This window comes from Enhydra lutris, unplaced genomic scaffold, assembly GCF_002288905.1.
Source record: "Enhydra lutris kenyoni isolate GAN:26980312 unplaced genomic scaffold, ASM228890v2 scaffoldscaffold46, whole genome shotgun sequence".
Classification (NCBI taxonomy): Eukaryota; Metazoa; Chordata; class Mammalia; order Carnivora; family Mustelidae; genus Enhydra; species Enhydra lutris.
This window is the reverse complement of record NW_019154130.1, coordinates 11,929,118-11,946,788: the sequence shown is the minus strand read 5'-3', so window position 1 is coordinate 11,946,788 and position 17,671 is coordinate 11,929,118. Positions and strand designations below refer to the sequence as shown.

At 45.2% G+C, this 17,671-nt stretch overlaps 2 protein-coding genes across 6 annotated transcripts in view; one reads left to right on the top strand and one right to left on the bottom strand.

Annotated features, from left to right (window-relative positions):
• The window catches only part of LOC111156493 (ring finger protein, transmembrane 2), a 66,849-nt gene extending 65,947 nt beyond the window's left edge, over window positions 1-902 (bottom strand). Inside the window, exon 1 of the mRNA XM_022517430.1 lies at window positions 879-902. The gene's annotated coding sequence lies outside the window, so the exon portion shown is untranslated. The remainder of the gene's footprint in view (window positions 1-878) is intronic.
• Window positions 903-1,167: 265 nt separating this feature from the next.
• LOC111156400 (chromosome unknown C12orf49 homolog) lies at window positions 1,168-16,721 on the top strand. Of its 5 annotated transcripts, none has more exons than XM_022517259.1 (5): window positions 1,168-1,396; window positions 9,366-9,522; window positions 13,657-13,808; window positions 14,192-14,305; window positions 16,159-16,721. In XM_022517259.1, the coding sequence occupies exons 1-5, from the start codon at window positions 1,277-1,279 to the stop codon at window positions 16,240-16,242; spliced, it is 627 nt and encodes a 208-aa protein (XP_022372967.1). In that variant the 5' UTR covers window positions 1,168-1,276; the 3' UTR covers window positions 16,243-16,721. The 5 variants fall into 5 exon arrangements, with proteins under 5 accessions (XP_022372967.1, XP_022372968.1, XP_022372969.1 ...); XM_022517260.1 differs by having other exon boundaries at window positions 1,168-1,460; XM_022517261.1 differs by lacking the exon at window positions 9,366-9,522 and having other exon boundaries at window positions 1,168-1,460.
• The last annotated feature ends 950 nt before the right edge of the window (window positions 16,722-17,671 follow it).

Sequence of the window (17,671 nt, the reverse complement as noted above, 5' to 3'; positions counted from 1 at the left end):
CCCGACCTTTCACCCTAGAAAAATAAAAGCCTAGACTTTCCACGAATAGGTTTACCCTTGAATTTTTTTTTTTTTTTTTTTTTTTTTTTTGGTATCAGAATCAAAGATGGTATATTTTAGTTGACAACATCATCATCGGTTGTTGAATGATTTCCTAATCCTGACCACCTTCTTCTGGGAACAGCATTGGTGTTAGCAGGACCACTGATGAGAGACAATTCACTGGCTAACCCTCTTTTTTTTGGAAACTCAGCTAAGAAACAGGTCAGTAGCACCACCTTTACATATGAAGGAAAGCTCTTATGTAAATATTTTTCAACAACAAGCAATGCCACCTTAATGGCCCCTCCCAGTGATTCCCCATCACTTGCAAATCCTTGGGGAAAATAAAATACAGCATCCCCAAAACACAAATCCCAAATTTGACACACCTTCCTAAATCACACGCCCAAGATTCTACTTCAGATGCTCGACTTCGAGGGGCTTCAGATTCACTCTTGGAAGCAGGTCATACATAATTATTCCAATACTGAATTCTGGTATAAAATTTTGCACGTGGGATGCATCCGAATGACTAAATGAAACGCCTCTTAACCCTCTGCTCCATTCATCGTACTACCTCCCTGTGAAGAATTACCCTGAGACTTCTCAGTGCACGCTTTGTTTTAAGTTGCGCCCCCAGGCCGTTACAGGGCTGCACCGAAATGCCGGCGAGAGCATCTCCTGCGTTCCAAGCACTGGAAGCCGGCAGGTACACTTGAGGAACAAAGCCGCGAGCATTCCTGCAACCAACGTTCAGCACAAAATGCCCTCGGACTGCAAGGACAGGAGACTACACGGACTGTCCCCGAAGGAAAAAAAACGCGTTCTCTTTTTACCTGCCCAGACAATTCAGCAATCACAGCGGCATCATTCACGTCCTTCCAAGCCAATCACTCGCGAGGCCCGGGGAGCACGTGACTTCCGAGTGCTTCCGGCCTCTCTTCGGGTTCTCTCTCAGGTGGCCTTAGCGCGGCGCTAAGAGAGCGGCGCCGCTACTCCTGCGGTGCGCACGCGATTGCCCGCCCCCCTTTCGAGATTCAGCCAATAGGAGGCCGGTGCTTCTTAGGGACCAATGGGGAGGAGACGAGCTAAGCCGGTGGGCGACGCGAGCTGAGTGGAGGCGGGGCGTGGAGCAGGTCACGTTGGGGCGGCGCGGGGTGGCTGCCGGGAGCTGGGTGGGCTGGAGGCCGTGGGGCCGGCTCCCGCTGCGAGGAATGGGGCTGCCGGCCGTGTAATGGCCATGCCGCCCGGGCCCCGGGCCTTCCTTGCTCCGCGCCCCGGCCGCCGCGCCCCTCGTCCGCGCCGGCATGGTGAACCTGGCGGCCATGGTGTGGCGCCGGCTCCTCCGGAAGAGGTGGGTGCTCGCCCTGGTCTTCGGGCTCTCGCTCGTCTACTTCCTCAGCAGCACCTTGAAGCAGGTCAGTGGCTGCCCGCCGCCCTCCCGCCTTTGCTCTCTCGGCCGCCTGGCTTCCCGCCGGGGTCGGGGGAGCCGCCTGTGCAGCCGCGCTGTCAGTGTGTTCGAGGTTCCGGACCGCTGGGTCCGAGGACCGGCTAAGGGACCTGGCCATTTCGTTGGTGCCGGGGCGAGAAGGCGCTGCAAGGCCAGGGGTACAGGTGGAACTCGCACCCAGGTCTGTGGGCCCCCGACTGTGGTTTTTACCCTTACTACCATCTGTATGCCTTCTACCTGCCGGGCCCAGGGCTTGAGGGGGAGGGCGTGCGTTTCTTGCTACTTCCTCCCGGCAGTCCTGGGGGAATGTGTGTCCCCATATTGCATCGGGGGAAACAGACTCGGAGAGGGGGAGGTGGTAGGTAGCCAAGCTGCGAGTCTAGCGCTGGCGTACTTGCCCTGCGTTTACTTTGGGGGCTCAATGGTCCACCCGGGAACCTCAGCAGGACCCATGAGGTACCCTTTCTGGGCATAGCTTCGTTGGATGGAATTTGCTTCTTACGTCCCCATCCCCTTCGTTTTTCTTCTGTGTGAGACTTTCTGGGAGAAAAGGCAGGGTGGTTTGGTGGGAAATGCGACCAAAGCATTGGACGTTTATGAGTTCGGTTTGAGCGTTAGGTTTCTAGAAAGGATGAGAGCATACCTCGGAGTGTATCAGGGACCATACTGGTTTATGCTGTTCCTCTGATGTCTGATTGCTGTGAGGCTCTCAGGGGTCAAGTTCTTAAATATATTAACGAATACAAAATATGCGATCACCCTAGTTTAACAGGATCAGTGGGGGAGCTGTGTAAAGGGAACATAGGGAACTGTATCCCACCTCTTACCTCAAGCAAACAGGGACTGAGTGTTGTGAGCCTCTTTATTGACTGGGATGTGTTGGTGACATTCAAGAACTAAGTGCTTCTGGGACTTGTGTTTTCTGCAACCTCACAGACACTTTGTGGTCACTTGTTTTTCCTTCTCTGTTTGGAGGACCTCTGAGTGTTAGAGTGAGCCAGGACTCAGATCTCTGCATTCTTCCCTACCTGACCCAGGTGATTTCTGGGACCATTGTTTAAATTCCAGCTGTATGCTCTCGATACCCAAATTTGTAACTTTAGCCTAGACCTTTCCAGAAAACTCCCAATTTTTCTATCTGGTTGGTTACTTGACATCTTTTTGAATGTGTCATAGGCTTCTCATTCTTGGCCAAAACAGAACTCTTGATTCTCCACCATCAACACTTCCTCTTCAGTCTTCCCAGGCTCACTAAGTGGCATTACTGTTCACCAGTAGTCCGGCCACAGATACTCACAGATACTTCCTTCTTTCTCTCACTCCCCATAACCAAAACATTGCTCCTGCCTCCGCAGTGTATCCTGATTTTATTTCTTTCCCCTGATTGTCACTGGTGCCACTGTAGGTCAAGCTACCTTGTCTGGACTACTGCAGTAGCTTGCCATCTAGTCTCTGCCTCCTTTTTTTTTTTTTTTTTTTTTTTTTGGATTTATTTTATTTGAGAGAAAGAGGAGGAACAGAGGGAGGGAGAGAATCCGAAGCCGACTCCGTGCTTAGCATGGATCCCAAGGGGGCTTTGATCCCATGACCCTGAGATCGTGACTTGAGCAGATATCCAGACTTCGATGCTCAACCGATTGAGCCACCCTGGTGCCTCAAGGTATCTGTTTCCTTTCTTGTCCAACAGTCTCTTCTCTACCCAGCAGTAATAGGAGTGATAATCTGGAAGAAGAAAAAAATCATAGTTCTTCCCTAGGTATAATTCTTCTTTGGCTCTCTGTTGCATTCAGATTAAACTCAGACTCCATTCCAGGATCACTGCTTGGTGAGTCTTTTTTGTCCCTTCAGGCCCAGCTAACCGTTACTGCCTCAGGCCACACTGGGTGACACAGTCTAAATGAAGGTTCATTGAATGTAGACCTGTTTTATTTTCTTTGAAGAAGGAGTCATTAACTGAACATCTCTTGTTCATAAACTTGTTTATCTGTCCTCTCTCCCTTTCCCTTCTAGACGTTAATATTCTTGAGAACAGGAACCTTGTCTGTGTCGTTCATAGAATCTCACCCCCTAGAATACTGCCAGGCACTTAATGGACCCTCAAGTGTGGTTTGAACAAACGAGTGAGTTGTGAGTCTTTTTAATTGGGGTGACTTTTCCTTTCTTCTCCAACTACTCAGGTGCTGTCTCCTCTGTGACCTTCCCTACAACCATCTTATAAGTACTCTCGTGTACCTTGTGTATTTATTTTAAAATTACAGTTTGTCTTTTTTAAAAACCTGTGATCCATGGCCTTGATTGGGGAGGGATGATTGTGATTCGCCTCAAACTGTTGGCAAATTTCCCTGGGTCAGATCCCTCCCACAGCCTAATAAACACTAAGAAACCCTTCAGCTGTAACCTTTCTATCCCTGCCCATCAACTCCGGGCAGCCACTCATCAACTTTGTCTCTGTGGGTTTGCTGATTTGGACATTTCATATAAAGGAATCCTACAACATGTACTCTTCTTCTTTCAGTTCAGTTCTTTGTAGCATATAGTAGTACTTCATTTTTTTTAAAGATTTTATTCATTTATTTGAGAGAGTGTGTAAGAGAACACAGGTGGTAGAGACAGAGAAGCAGGCTACCTGTTGAGCGGGGACCCCGATGCAGGGCTTGATCCCAGGACCCTGAGGTCATGACCTGAGCTGAAGTCAGATGTTTAATGACTGAGCCACCCAGGCGGCCCGTTGTACTTCATGTTTATGTGCGGATAATATTCCATCGTCTCCATCTGCTGCATTTTGTTTTCCGTTCATCTGTTGGTGGATGTTTGGCTTTTTTTTCCTGGTTATTATAAATAATGCCTCTCTGAACATTAGTGTTCAAGGTTTTATTTGGAAATACGTTTACATTTCTCTTGGGTGTGGTTCTAGGAGTAGAAATGATGGGTCACGTGGTAATTCCGTGTTTAACTTTTTAGGAATTGCCAGACTGTTTTCTAAAGTGGCCGCACCAGTGCAGTGAACTTTTAAGGAACTATACTTGTCAAGTTTTGATGTAGTACCAAAGAAGACTATCTGTAATTATTTGAAAAAGCCGTTGAAATATCCCTTCCATTTCCAACTACACATCTTTGTGAGGTAGATTTTCTTCACATGCTTCGACTCAGACAACATATTGCTACAGATTAACTGCAGAGGGAGATGGGAGAATCCCGCTGTCTTCCATTCAGCCGGACATTAAAAAGATTTGCAGAAATACAAAAGCATTTTCTCACCAAATTTATTTTTTTGTTTTGAAGAACATTTTTTTCACAGACAAAAAAAATGCCCTGTTAACATATAATAGGTTCATTTTTATTTTTAGTTGAATAGATAATTTAAGTATTTTAATAATTTATTTTTAAATTTCTAGTATGATCCTCATAAACCCATATATGGAGATTCTCTATATAAGGAAGATAAAGGGTCTTTGGGACCCACAACTCGGAGCCCATTCTGGTTGATGCTGTTCTCTGTGCATTTGAGTTTGCTCGTCTTGCTCCGTTCTGCTCTGCAGTTCTGGTCACCCGCCGCTCCTGAGCTGTGTGACTTGAGGCAAGTTTGCTTCACTTTGCCTACCCTCCGTTTCTTCATCTGTGAGACGGAGATACGCTATGGAATATATGGGGCTGGGTGTGTGTGTTGGGATTGAATTGGAGAAGATGCTGTGAGAAGTCGTAAAACTACTGGGCCCCATGCTCTGCTTCGGGGAAACTGAGCTTGTGGAGCAGATGCAGCTGCTGCTTGCCTGGAGACGAGCTGATTACCCTCTGTTGCTTTGAATTCCTCTTTTTGGTTTTCACGTTAATTAATGCTTTGGGGGATAGTTTAAATTGTAGAGATGGGAGTGCAGGAGAAACTAATGACAATGGTGGGGATGCCATTGGGGTGTAGAGGATTGGGTACCAAGTGACTTGGGCGCATTTACTTAACAAATGTTGAGTGAGCCCCAGCTGTGTGCTGGGTGTGCTCTGCTAGGGTGGTGGAATACAAGGGGTGGGGGCAAAATGGATGAGGTCTCCCTCCAAGAGCCTGTATTGTGCCAGGGAGTGAAGGGGGCAGAAATGGCAGGTGGCCAAAATGGTTTCAGATTATGATTTACTCTGTGAAGGAAACAAAACAAGCTTCGGAGGTGGAGCATCAGGGTGGGCCTAACCCTGTGGGGCATTCGAGCTGAGACTGAAGAAATCCCCGTCTTGGAGTCAGAGGGTCCTCAGAGGGCCTCTCGTGTAAATAAATGTTCTCGTGTTCAAGTGGAGGGGTTCTTGAAAGTCTCTGGGCTCTTGGCATAACTCCTTGAAAACCTATTAACATCTTCAGCTTTCAAGGAACTAAGTGTGTAAATTGAAGTAGACTAGTGTGTAAGTTAGATACTTCTGAAGTGTAGCAAATCGTAAGAGAGTTGCTAAACTATTTTTTATTGTTGTTACTGTTCACCAAGGTATGTACGTTTTTCAGAATGTTTGTCAAGTTACTCCCCAGGCTAGAGGAGAGCAGTGACCCATAATTTCACCGAGCATGGGACATTTATCTCATTTGACCCTTATGGTAACCCCTGGAAAATAGACTGGGCAGTTATTTAAATACTCTTTTAAAATCAGGCTAAGTAACATATATTAGTAATAAAAACATTACTGAAGCTCCTTATAATTTATGAAGAAAGGTCTCATTTTTTTTTGTTTTGGTTCCCACTCTTTGTACTGTGTGTGGACGTCTGTTGTGGCTGATTGCACTGATTTCTCTGCACACTTCTTTATCCACTGCTCTGGGGGCACTTTGAGAATAGAGAACTTGACTGCGTTTGTATATCCTTACCACTTTGTAAGGACTTCCTGCCCTTGTGGGGGGAAACACGTGCATGCGCGCACACACACACATGCATGAATCTGTATATAGATAAAAAGCCTAGAATTGAGACAACCTAACAGAGTAGGTCAGTTTGTAAAGGGTTTAAAACCATGGAAGGAATCCCCTCACTGGCCCTTCACTACACCGTATTGGCGAGACTGGACCCTCAGAAACACGAATGTGTGCTAATTCATTACATTTGCCACTATGTCTTACACTGTCTCTTGTACAGTCTTGTTTGATTGTACAACTCTTATTACCCAATCCTTTTGGTAGGGTCTTGGATACTCATGTTTGAGAACTTGAAAAAGTGTTCAAGTGGCAGAAAAATTGCCTTCCTGTTGACCGGGAGCATAGTTACGTGGAAGAGGTCTTTCCGGGATGCACTTGGCTGTGAACTCTTGTTTTCTTTGGGGAAGAATAACAGGACAGTTTCAGAGTGGTGTTAGTACTTTGAACCTCGTGAGATCCATTATTCTTTGACCAGCTGCTTAACTAGTCTTCACAGCTATTAATCTAGGACAGCATTTGGAGCTCAGTTTCGTTTGTGCATAGCTTGATTCTACAGTTAACTGATACGGTCCCAGCAGAGCAGAGGAGTATGAACTGATGGTAGTTAAGCAGTGTGCACCTAAGTGATTTGTCCCATATTCCCAAGGCTTCTGCACGTAGCCCCTCTTCTTGCACCAGCCAAGGAATACAGATCTTGTTTTTGTATAACCCATCCTGTTTCTGCCAGTGCCAGTTCTTGCCTATAAGTGAAACAGAAGAGCAGAATAGAAATTAAAGTCACCACATGTAACTGTTTTACACTTAGTAAATTAAAGAACATACTCCAGTACTGGTGCAGTGGTGGTGGAATTGTTACATAAATGCTGGTAATACTACAAATGGCGTATATAACTTCCGGGACGTTATTTGGCACTATATAGCAGGGACTATTTCTAGTAATTATTACTATGAGTCATTCAAGAGAATAAACAAACCTCTGTTTTTATTGCAGTGCTGTCTGTGATAACAAAACCTTGGGCTGGGTCAAATGTTCTGTGGAAAGTGTGTTTACTGAATTATGGCACATCAACATGATAGATTATTATATGGCCTTGAAAATGCTATTATGAGGATGAGGTGGGTACTTAATGGTTTACCATCCAGTTAGGGTCAAGAATTGCTGAATGCTAAGCAATCCTCATTTGTAGTCTAAATGCTGGGGTCGAAGGTTAGAAGTTAATGTATAAAAATTGATAAAGCTTTATTTAAGCAATGGGACTGTGGGCAATTTTTGTTTTTAATGTTGGTAGTCATGCTTTTTTTTTTTAATAAAATTTATATTTTGGGAGAATTACAGATTCAAAGAAAAGTTTCAAGGATAGTACAGAGTTCGTGTAGATCCCTCAGTGTCTTGTTAGTGATAATCATGTTTTTATTATTTTAAATTAAAAATGAAAATATTCCAAAAATGACAGAAGATGTTAATAATCCCCTCTATCCCTTCCAGGTTAATAGCCTGTAGCATATCTTCCCATACTTTTATCTCCGTTCTTACAAACCTGTATGTGTATGTTATTGTTATCATAATGTGTGATATATAATATGCACTTTCTTTGGTAACTTGCTTTTTTCACGTAGTTTATTGTGAAATCCAGTGGCCTACACACAGTGATCTGTGTATTAAAATCATTCAGGTGCTTTAACAATATCGATTCCCAGGTTGCATCCACAGAGATTTTTACTCAGTCTGAAGTTGGGCTCAGAAATCAGAATTTGTTTTAAAAGTCTTGTGTAATTTAATGTGCAAGCCAGCTTTGAGAACTGCTCAAGGTAAATACGTATCATTCACATCTGGGATTTTTGTAATAGCCATGGCTATACTGGTGTTATTCAGTCACTTCTCTGTTGGGTTTCTAGGTTTTTCCTACAATGTAAACAGTACTGTAGTAAACATCCTGGTGCATCCTTACACATTGGTACTTTCTATAGAAAATGCTCAAAAATGTGTTTGTTGTATCAAAGTAGATGTGGATATGTATATCTTAAATATTAGTAGCTCTTCTCAGGTTCCTTTCCTAAAGAAACCTCAGGAACTGTGAAGATCTGTTTCATTGTTTTAGAGTATATATCCTTTGCCATCAAGACTTTCAAAATTAGTCCTTTTTGGTGGTGACACATGACAGGTCATTCTTAATGTTAAAAACCACAAAATCTATTAAAAAGGTAGAATGTTTAAAGTATATAAAAAGCTTTTGGGAGGGAGTCTTGTATAATTGTTTTGTTTTCCAACAGCAGGTTGAAGGATTCAGAAGACAGCTGTCTCATGACTGGTTGTTTCGTACTTAGGCACCTTCCCCCTTCGTTCCTTTAATAGTATGGGAAAAGCAGTATTGAAAGCTCGGCCGCAGCTTGGAGGCTAGGAGACAAGGCATAAATGCTTGCCTCTAGAGCAGCGTGGCCCTTTGCACATGTAGGTAAAGGGCTGGCTGGAAGGATGTCTTATGAAAGGTATGTTGTAAGAGTTCCACAATTACTTTCTTTTCGTCGGAGAAATTTGCAAGTTGACATGTTTCTTCTTGCCCCTAAAACCAACCTCCCAGTTCAGTGTTACCCTAATGAAGTATTCATAATGGCAAATGAAAGTGACCTTGTGCCCCAAATGAGTCCAGGGATTGTCTAAAATGACAGTTGTGAAATGCCTTTGAAGTTTCCTCTTCTATTTTAAAGGTATATTCAAATTTTACATTCTGTTCAGCAATGTGTTTGTTTTATTATAAAAAATATTTTAAATGATATACCATCAGGAAGAAAAAGTTTAAAGCTTTTTCTCTCTCAAGTTTGCAAGAAATTAACGCTTTTGTACACATTTAAACAGGCATGTAATCCAGAGGCCGTTAATGTGAGTACGCCAGTTTTGAAGCATAGCCTTAATTTATTACTTTTCCTGCAGGTTTATTTTGTGTTTTATATTATAGCTTTGGCTATAACCTTCCTTTGGTGGTCTCTTTGTAGGAGGAAAGGGCAGTGAGAGATCGGAATCTCCTCCAGGTTCAAGACCACGACCAGCCCATTCCGTGGAAAGTGCAGTTTCACCTGGGGAACAGCAGTCGGCCTGGCAACCAGTGCCGGAACTCCATTCAAGGGAAGCACCTCATCACGGATGAGCTAGGTAGGGCTGGCTCCCCTCTTCTCTGCAGCCATTGAAGGGCTGTGGTGTGAGTCATTACTGGGGTTTTATACAGTGCCATTCCCAGCATTTCTCACATCTGTATTTCACACTTTACTTGTCATTCAGGTTCCCCTGTCAGAGAAGTTTGATCTGATAATTTTGTCTCCAAAGCTCCTTGTACCTGTAATGCACGGTTTCAGTATTTGTTCATGTGCCGGCCCCTAGGCTACTTGCTGCTCATCTCTTCCTGGCTATAGGATGTTCACATCTTGCCCAGGTTGTCTTCTCATCTTAGTGGTGAACTCTATAGGGTAGCCAGTGTTCCTCCTTGGTGACCTACATAATCTCCACACAGTTCTGGCACTTAGGGAGTGTGCTTGTTGACTGACTGACCAGGTGATTTCACATGAATGATAAACACTTTCATTTTTCTCTTTACTATTTATTTACTTATTTTTTTAAAGATTTTATTTATTTGAGAGAGAAAGAGTGCACTGGCAGAGGGAGGGGGAGAGTGAGAAGCAGACTCCCCACTGAGCAGAGAGCTTGATGTGGGGCTCGATCCCAGGATTCTGGGACCATGACCTGAGCCAAAGGGAGACGCTGAGCCACCCAGGCACCCTATCTACATATTTTAGAGAGAGAGTGCATGTAATGAGCTGGGGGCGGGGGGAGGGTGAGAAGCAGACTCCCCACAGAGCATAGAGCCCAACATGGGGCTTGATCCCATGACCCTGAGATCATGACCTGAGCCGAAATCAAGGGTTGGATGCTTAACTGACTGAGCCACTCAAGCGCCTGAATGATGAACACATTCAAAATGTGTTACTCTTACAGTGAAAACAGCAGCTCCTCTTTCCAGGAGCTTCCCCAGAGTTTTGTTGCCTCATTTTAGTCTGTAAGAAAGGGGATTCCTGTGCTGTTGAGGTGGTTGGATTAGCTGATTGTGGTCTCACCACTTGAAGGCTGGCCCTGTCTTTCTGCAGAGGGACTCCCACTAATGCACACGTGAGCTCTCAGTTATGTGCTGGACACTGGGCTAAAACCTCTCCTTGAGTATCTCGTCTGATTTGTGCAATAGTCCTGTAGCGTAGACATTGCTCCTGTCACTTTGTAGGTGAAGGCGGGCACCGAGAGGCTAAGAAACTTGCCTACCATGGCAAGGGCTCTTTTATAAGCCACGATCGAGTTGCTATTATCACACCAGAAGGGTAACACTTTCCCTTAATGTCAACTATCTGAACAGTCTTCAGAGTTCCCCAATAGTTTTGTAGATTGTTTTCTCTTTTTTCAGTTGGTGGTTTGCAAATAATCCAGTTGGCTTGTTTGCTGGAGTAAATTTTGCGGTATTTCGAAGAGTCTCCGCACTTGTGAGCGTGGCGGTACTGTAATCGACACAGGGCGGCCTCGAATTAGAATATTCAGCTATGCACAATGACTGAACAAAATGCAGACATGCTGTCCTTAAAACGAAACGATTGCATTTACTGTTCTTTAAAAAACAAACAAACTTTGCATTCCCAGCAAAAAACAAAAACAAAAACGAAAAATAGCTTTCCCAAAAAGATCGCAAAAGCATTAGTCCAGATGAGATTATTTGGAATTGAGGAAAGGGATCAGAGGAAAAAACACCCACCTAAGGTAGAAGAACTGGAAAAATTTGCACAAAAGCACGGTGACAAGGGGCGCTTGGGTGGCTCAGTGGGTTGAACCTCTGCCTTCGGCTCAGGTCATGATGTCAGGGTCCTGGGATGGAGCGCATCAGGTTCTCAGCTCAGCAGGGAGCCTGCTTTCCCTTCCTCTCTCACTGCCTGCCTCTCTGCCTACTTGTGATCTCTGTCTGTCAAATAAATAAATAAAATCTTTAAAAAAACAAAAACAAAAAAAAAAAAAAACGGCGCGGTGACAAGCCAGCAATGGTGCCAGTGCCAAACTCTGTCTTTAAGATCATATTGAAAAAGCAAATAATATTGCGAATAGCCTCTTGTTTTGTTTTGTTTTTTTTTAAACAAAGTTTGGCAAAGGAAATTTGCCTCCATAAGATGACACAGCTGGTTAGAGGGCAGACCTAGGGCCAGGACTGAACTTGGGAGTTCAGTCCTTTTTTTCTTAGAGACTGTTGTGTTTCTATAACACCCAGTGAGAAAGCATATCTTATGCCTTGACTTTAATAGTTAATATTAGGTTACAAGTGACAGTCATTTTCTTTTGTTGTAGCTAACACAGAAATAATTTTCCTCTGATTAATTCAAGTGAGACCAAGACTCGGACTTCTTAAGCAAAAAGTTCTAAAAATCGACCTAATAAAAAATCCCAGAGCCATAGGTTGTATTGTACCTCCATGACTGTGGGAAGAAAGAAACAATTTCATAAAGAAAACTTGCAGGAATTTATGCTTTTTAGCAAGCAGATTCTACCACGAATATTGCCAGGGTAACAGTTAGAATGACGCTTTCCACATTTAGGAGTTAATTTCCCAGTGAATCGAGACATACTCTGAGGTTGTGATCTTACTGGACTCCTTGTTGGAAATGACATTGGCATGAGTAGATTTACAAGGTAGAAGGAGAAATCTTGAGCTCTCTTTCACCAGAAATCAGAAGGCCCTGTGGTTTCAAGGCCGAATACTGGCAGTTAACACTGGGGTGTGGAAGGACTGGGGGGCAGGGCGCATGTAAAAGGCGGCCAGTACAGCTGATACCTACAGTTTGGAAGAGAGAAGAGGGCAGAAAGATAATTTCAACAAGTGGAGTTTAGGATATGTTCTATTTTACGTTTTCCTGACAGGAGATAAGATTTCATTGTTGTTAGTTTTGGCCAAATTTTGAGAAACATGCTGACTTCTTTGGATTTTTGTTGGTTTATTTATAATCCCTGTGAAGAAAATGAGTAAGAATAGTTAAAAAGAATCCCAGAAACATATTACAGCATTTGAGTCGTCCTCCCTTAATTTAGAAGACAGTGTAGTTAAAACAACACAAAGCACCCAGTTCTTAGGTAACTGGGGTCTGGTTCTTTCCAGGCCCCGGGTTTCCAGGTGTTAAGTGAGGTCCGTCTGAGTCTCTTCCATTGTTATTTTAGTGTTGCCCCCTGGTTTTGCACAGACTTTGTTTTTCAGAGTAGTTTCTGAAAACAACCTTATACTTCAGCAGGTCTCATTCTCTGAGGATTAAGAAGCTGGGGCATTTGGAATGGAATGATGCTGGCAACAGCTGCTCTGCACCTGTGGGCCCGAGTAGAGACCTGTGGGCCCGCGCATGCACTTGGGAGTCTCCCAAGAGCCATGTGGTGTCCCTCATGCATTTATTTTTACATTTTTCTGTCCCACTCCTAGAAGGTTATAGAGAAATGTCTATTTAGCAGCTCTGAGCAATCAGTTAGTTTTTACAAAGAGAGTCCTTTTCTTCAAGTTGAGTATGGGTTTGACTGGGTTGGAGACAGTGTGTTTACGGATGACGGGATTTATGAGCAGAGGGAATTAGGGTTTTTGTCCCTTGGGTATTAGAGAGCTTGCATTCCTGGATTCTGAGGGGTAGTTGAATCTGGGCCTGTATACTTACAGACAGCCTAAATCAACTTACGAAGGTTCATTGTGACTACTTTTTCAAAAATCCTCCAAATCACTAAATAAATGCAAGCATTTAAAAGATGTCTATAAAGATTGGGGGGTTGGTTGGTTGGTTTTTAAATCTAGATGGATCTCACTTTCAGGAATGAATGCCTTGATTTTTTTCTATTTTCTTTCTCTTTCTCTTCTTCTTTTCTTTTTTTTGAGAACAATGCCAGTTTTCTTCAGTTACAGATGAAGGAGTGGCTTGCATTGGTTAGGTATGACTTGACATGGTGACTAAGTCAGACATGTGCCAACAGACCAGAAGGTTATTTTAGGTAGATTAGAACACGAAGCCTGCTCACCGCACAGCAGCCCACGTTGCCTGTCCACGACGACCCGCAGAGAGCAAGCCCCGATCCCTCGTGTTGGAATCCTGGCCCTCTGGTGCTTGGCGCGCTCCACACACCACGTCCTGGCTCCGTGTGCTTTTCGTGTGCACTTTCATTGCTGCTGCGTGGTCACCCCGGGAGAGGGATGGGAGGCCTGCCAGCTTTCTACTCAGGTGAGTCTCTGACTTCCAGGGTACATTTGTGAAAGGAGGGATTTGCTGGTGAACGGCTGCTGTAACGTCAACGTCCCCGGCACGAAGCAGTACCGCTGTGACGGCTGCTTGCCCCACGGCTGCTGCGGCGCCTACGAGTACTGCGTGTCCTGCTGCCTGCAGCCCAGCAAGGTACGGACGGTTGCCGCCGTCCCCATGCCCTTTCTCTATGCCCTTCCTGGATGCTGAGCGTCGGAGTCTCCGCGCGAGAGTCTCTGGAAGGTAGGGCTGAGACAGGAACCGTGTAGATGGCAGAAACTGCTCCTGTGAAGTAGTGCCCTTGAGGAAGGGAGTGGTTCCCACTGACTTGGGTGGCTCGTTTGCACGTGGGCCCCCGTGTCCCTCATCAGGGCTCACGGAGAGGGGATCAGGCTCATGCTCATTTGAGCTTGCTGTGTCCCCCTCTCAACTCCCCCTTCCACATCAGCAGTCTCTTAGTTTAGGAGAAATATCCAAGGTTACCTTGTGCTGCTGAGTCTGGAATTTATTACAGGTACTAACTTTTGTTTCCATAGCAACTTCTCCTGGAGCGCTTCCTCAACCGGGCAGCCGTGGCATTCCAGAACCTCTTCATGGCCGTCGAAGATCACTTTGAATTGTGTCTGGCCAAATGTAGAACCTCATCCCAGGTCAGAAGCGGTGATGTTGCTCGCTGGGGAATGGGTGGGATTCAGTCGAAAATAGGCAGTGGGGGCCTCTCGGTGGGGTAATAATGGAGAAGAGATTTAAGCGAAGCCATGTCAAGCTTTGTTTCGTGGATGGTATTTAGATGATGGTATTTAGAATGTCAACGTTGGATTTGTACATGCTAGGGAAGTAAAATATTTATGTGAAATCAAGGTCTAATCAGCTTGCATCTCCCTTATCTGATTGGCATGTCCGCACTTCAAGTGGAAGCTCATAGTTATTTCTGAGTCTGGGTGGAGCCCTAATAGTCCAGTTCCTGAGAGCAGTTCTCTGCCCTACGTCTCTGACTGAAATGTGGCTAAGGCTTTCCAGCAACCACTTGTTAAGAGGAAGCAGTCATTTGTTCTGGGATGGAGTTGTAGTTTATTTTAGGATTCGAGGGGATGGGGCAGGTGGGCATTTAAAAATGCAGGAATAAACCTGTGGGTGGTCAAGCTCTTAGTGTTCACTAGCATGCTGTCCGTGTAAGTGCTCTGTTCTTTGGGCGCTCAGCGCTGGCCCTGGCCCTGCAGGTGTCTGCACGTCTGTGCCTTTGCATCACTGCGCCCTTGCCTCGTTGCTTCTGGGTTTGGGCGGTTGTCGGGGCTCTCGGTGTGAGATTGCCAGCCGTGTGGGGTGTACACGCATGCTGCTTCTGGCTTCCGTTTGTGGAGTGTCCAAGACTGTACTGCTTTGTCTGAGATCGTCATTCTCTGTGACTCTTGTACCCTTTGCCAGGTTTCTGGAGACTGCCTTTTGATTTTATGCCGCATTGTGCGTCTCTGGTCTGGGATCGCTGGGTAAATATTTCAGGGATTATAAGGAGCATTTGAAAACATGAAGAAATTCCTGATGGGCTTGTTTTGCTTTAAGAGCTTTCCACTTGAATGAGCTTTAAAGGAAATGTGGAGGAAGGCTGAACACATGACTCATTTTGAATCAGATTCTCTCTCATTCTGAGAAATGCTAGAGAAGGTGGAATATTTTTTTTCCTTAACGGATAAAACCCAGACGCTAATTTCCAATCTTGAGGGAAGATGCTGACCTTTCTCACTTGATCTTTTTATTGTAAAGAGAGAGGTCCCACTTGCCTGTTTATCTTCATTACGGTATCCTCAAAAAAGAGATGTGCTGCATGTCTATAAATTGGATTAATGCTTATGATTTAGATGTTAAGCATTGGTCTTGGGCTAATTAATGAACTCCAGACTAGCTAAAAACTCAAGTTGCCTTTATGAAAACAAATTGCTGAAAAATTAGCCGTCAGGGATGATTGTGTTAAATCCCATTTTCCGTTTATTTAACCAACTGAGGCTTGTGTGGTATTGTGGGATTTGGCTTGTGTGCCAGACCTGGAGGTACATAAAACTTCAGGAAAGTGCCTGGATATGGCATCTCCTTCGTGTCTGCAGGGTTCAGTACCAGGAACTGAATTTCCTTAGAGCACAGAAGTCAGGAGCAAAACATCAGCTGGATCTTAATCTAACGTAACATCATCTGAGAAAAAAATAGTTGTCTTGAGTTGCCCAGGGTGTAGCTAGGTTATTTTAAAAACCAGGCAAACAAAACTCACTGTAGACGTAGAAAGAAACAGGCACGCAGTGATGTTCTGTCCATCTTCACACTCTCGTTGGCATTCTGTGTTAAGCATGTGCCTCTGTTTCATAGCAGTGCCTGGACTCTTCTGGTGGAATTTAGAGAATGTCTTATGCAGGCTCCTGGCAGAGCAGTCCCGCTCCGGCCGCCACTGTCCCGCAAGGGAAGTGTGTGAGACTGCTCTCTCTCACCACGCTCTTATCTTCCCTTCTGCCAACAGAGCGTGCAGCACGAGAACACCTATAGGGACCCCATAGCCAAATACTGCTATGGAGAGAGCCCTCCCGAGCTCTTCCCTGCGTGACGGGCACGGACAGCAAAACAGGCACCACCGGAGAGCTTGTGGCCTGAAGCCACCCTCCAGCGTTCTCTAGTCCACTTGGAAGAAGAGAGGCATCGCGCTGGAGCCTTGGCGTTGACCACTTCTTATGTTGTACTCTGTGGCCTTGCTCTCCGCTGGGCTTTACTCCCTGGGAAGGTTCTGTAAAGCAGCTTGGAAACAACAACGGGTCACGTTCAACAACAAACTGCAGGCGAGCTTGCAGAGCTGTTGGCGCTCTGGGGCACCTCTCCCATGGCAGACTCATCAAACCCTTCCCTGTAAAGTTATTTATTGGATTCCTTCGGAGTAGCGGGAAAGTGGTCATGTTTTATATAGGAAGATGCCTTGCCTTGATAGTTGAATATATTCAAGGAAATTGTTGTTGTTCTTGTTTTCTTGCATTCTTGAGTTTTATGAGTTAAGTCATCCTTCACCTGGATAAAATGTTTGGCCTCTTTGAACGTGTGTGTTCTCTCAAGGTAGTTATTTGGGTTTTGTTTCAACAGCACCTTCAGGAGTGGGCCCTGGACACTGTATCCTGACATCTAAATTTGTCACCAGCCCAGAGCTACTCTTCCCCATACTGGCTTCCCTGCAGGCGCCCTCAGCTTTTCCCGTAGTGGCATTTGAATCTGCTCACATACCTGTGCGTGAGCACCATTTGAACCAGAAATTCCAGCTTGCTGTTCTGCAGGATTTTGTTCTGATGTCCCGCGCCACTCTTGCCGTCATCGTAGGCTGCTCAGCTGTGTGTGGTACGCTGGGAGCTTCAGGAACACCATCAGCGGCCCTCTCTTCTCTCCTGTCATGGAAAACTGGTGTTAAGGGGATTCCTAGGGGAAGATACATCTAGAAGCTGGCTGTAAGCAGTCATCCTTCATCGCTTTCAGCTTCGGGACATGTAGCAGGTTCAGACCTTCAGTTTCCTGATGATTTGCAAAGAAGAAGAAAACCCAGGTTTCTGTCAAGGTGCTGTGCAAGAGTTACTGGTGCCTCAGTGGGGCAAGTCTGTGAAGGCCGGGCATGCTGGTTGCTGGTCTGCGTGCTCGAGGCGCCCCTCTGGGTTTCTAGTATGACACTGAATCTCGCGGGCTCAAGGTCCAGAGTATTTGGTCCCCCTCTCAAAACACCCTGCCCCTCAAATAGTATGGCTCTTTGCTCTCAGGAGACCTGGGCACGTAACTCTTTCCTGGAGCGAGCCTCTCGATAACCCCCGGGATTGGGCAAGGTCTTTTTCCTTTTTTGATTATTTAAGCTGTTGACCTTGGAGCAGGGCAGTAGTTTTCCAATCCACTTTTGACATTTTTTTTCAGTAGGGTTTTTTCTTTGGACCATGTTTGCCTTCCATTATGTTTCTGCAATATGGAGCAGTAATTCCCCTTAACTTTCTCCTGTTAGTTCTTCTACATCT

Coding starts and splice junctions, on each gene's coding strand:
- LOC111156400 (XM_022517259.1), top strand. CDS start 1,277: ATGGCCATGCCGCCCGGGCCCCGGGCCTTCCTTGCTCCGCGCCCCGGC. Junction 13,809..14,191: donor GCTGCCTGCAGCCCAGCAAG/GTACGGACGGTT, acceptor TTGTTTCCATAG/CAACTTCTCCTGGAGCGCTT. Junction 14,306..16,158: donor AATGTAGAACCTCATCCCAG/GTCAGAAGCGGT, acceptor TTCTGCCAACAG/AGCGTGCAGCACGAGAACAC.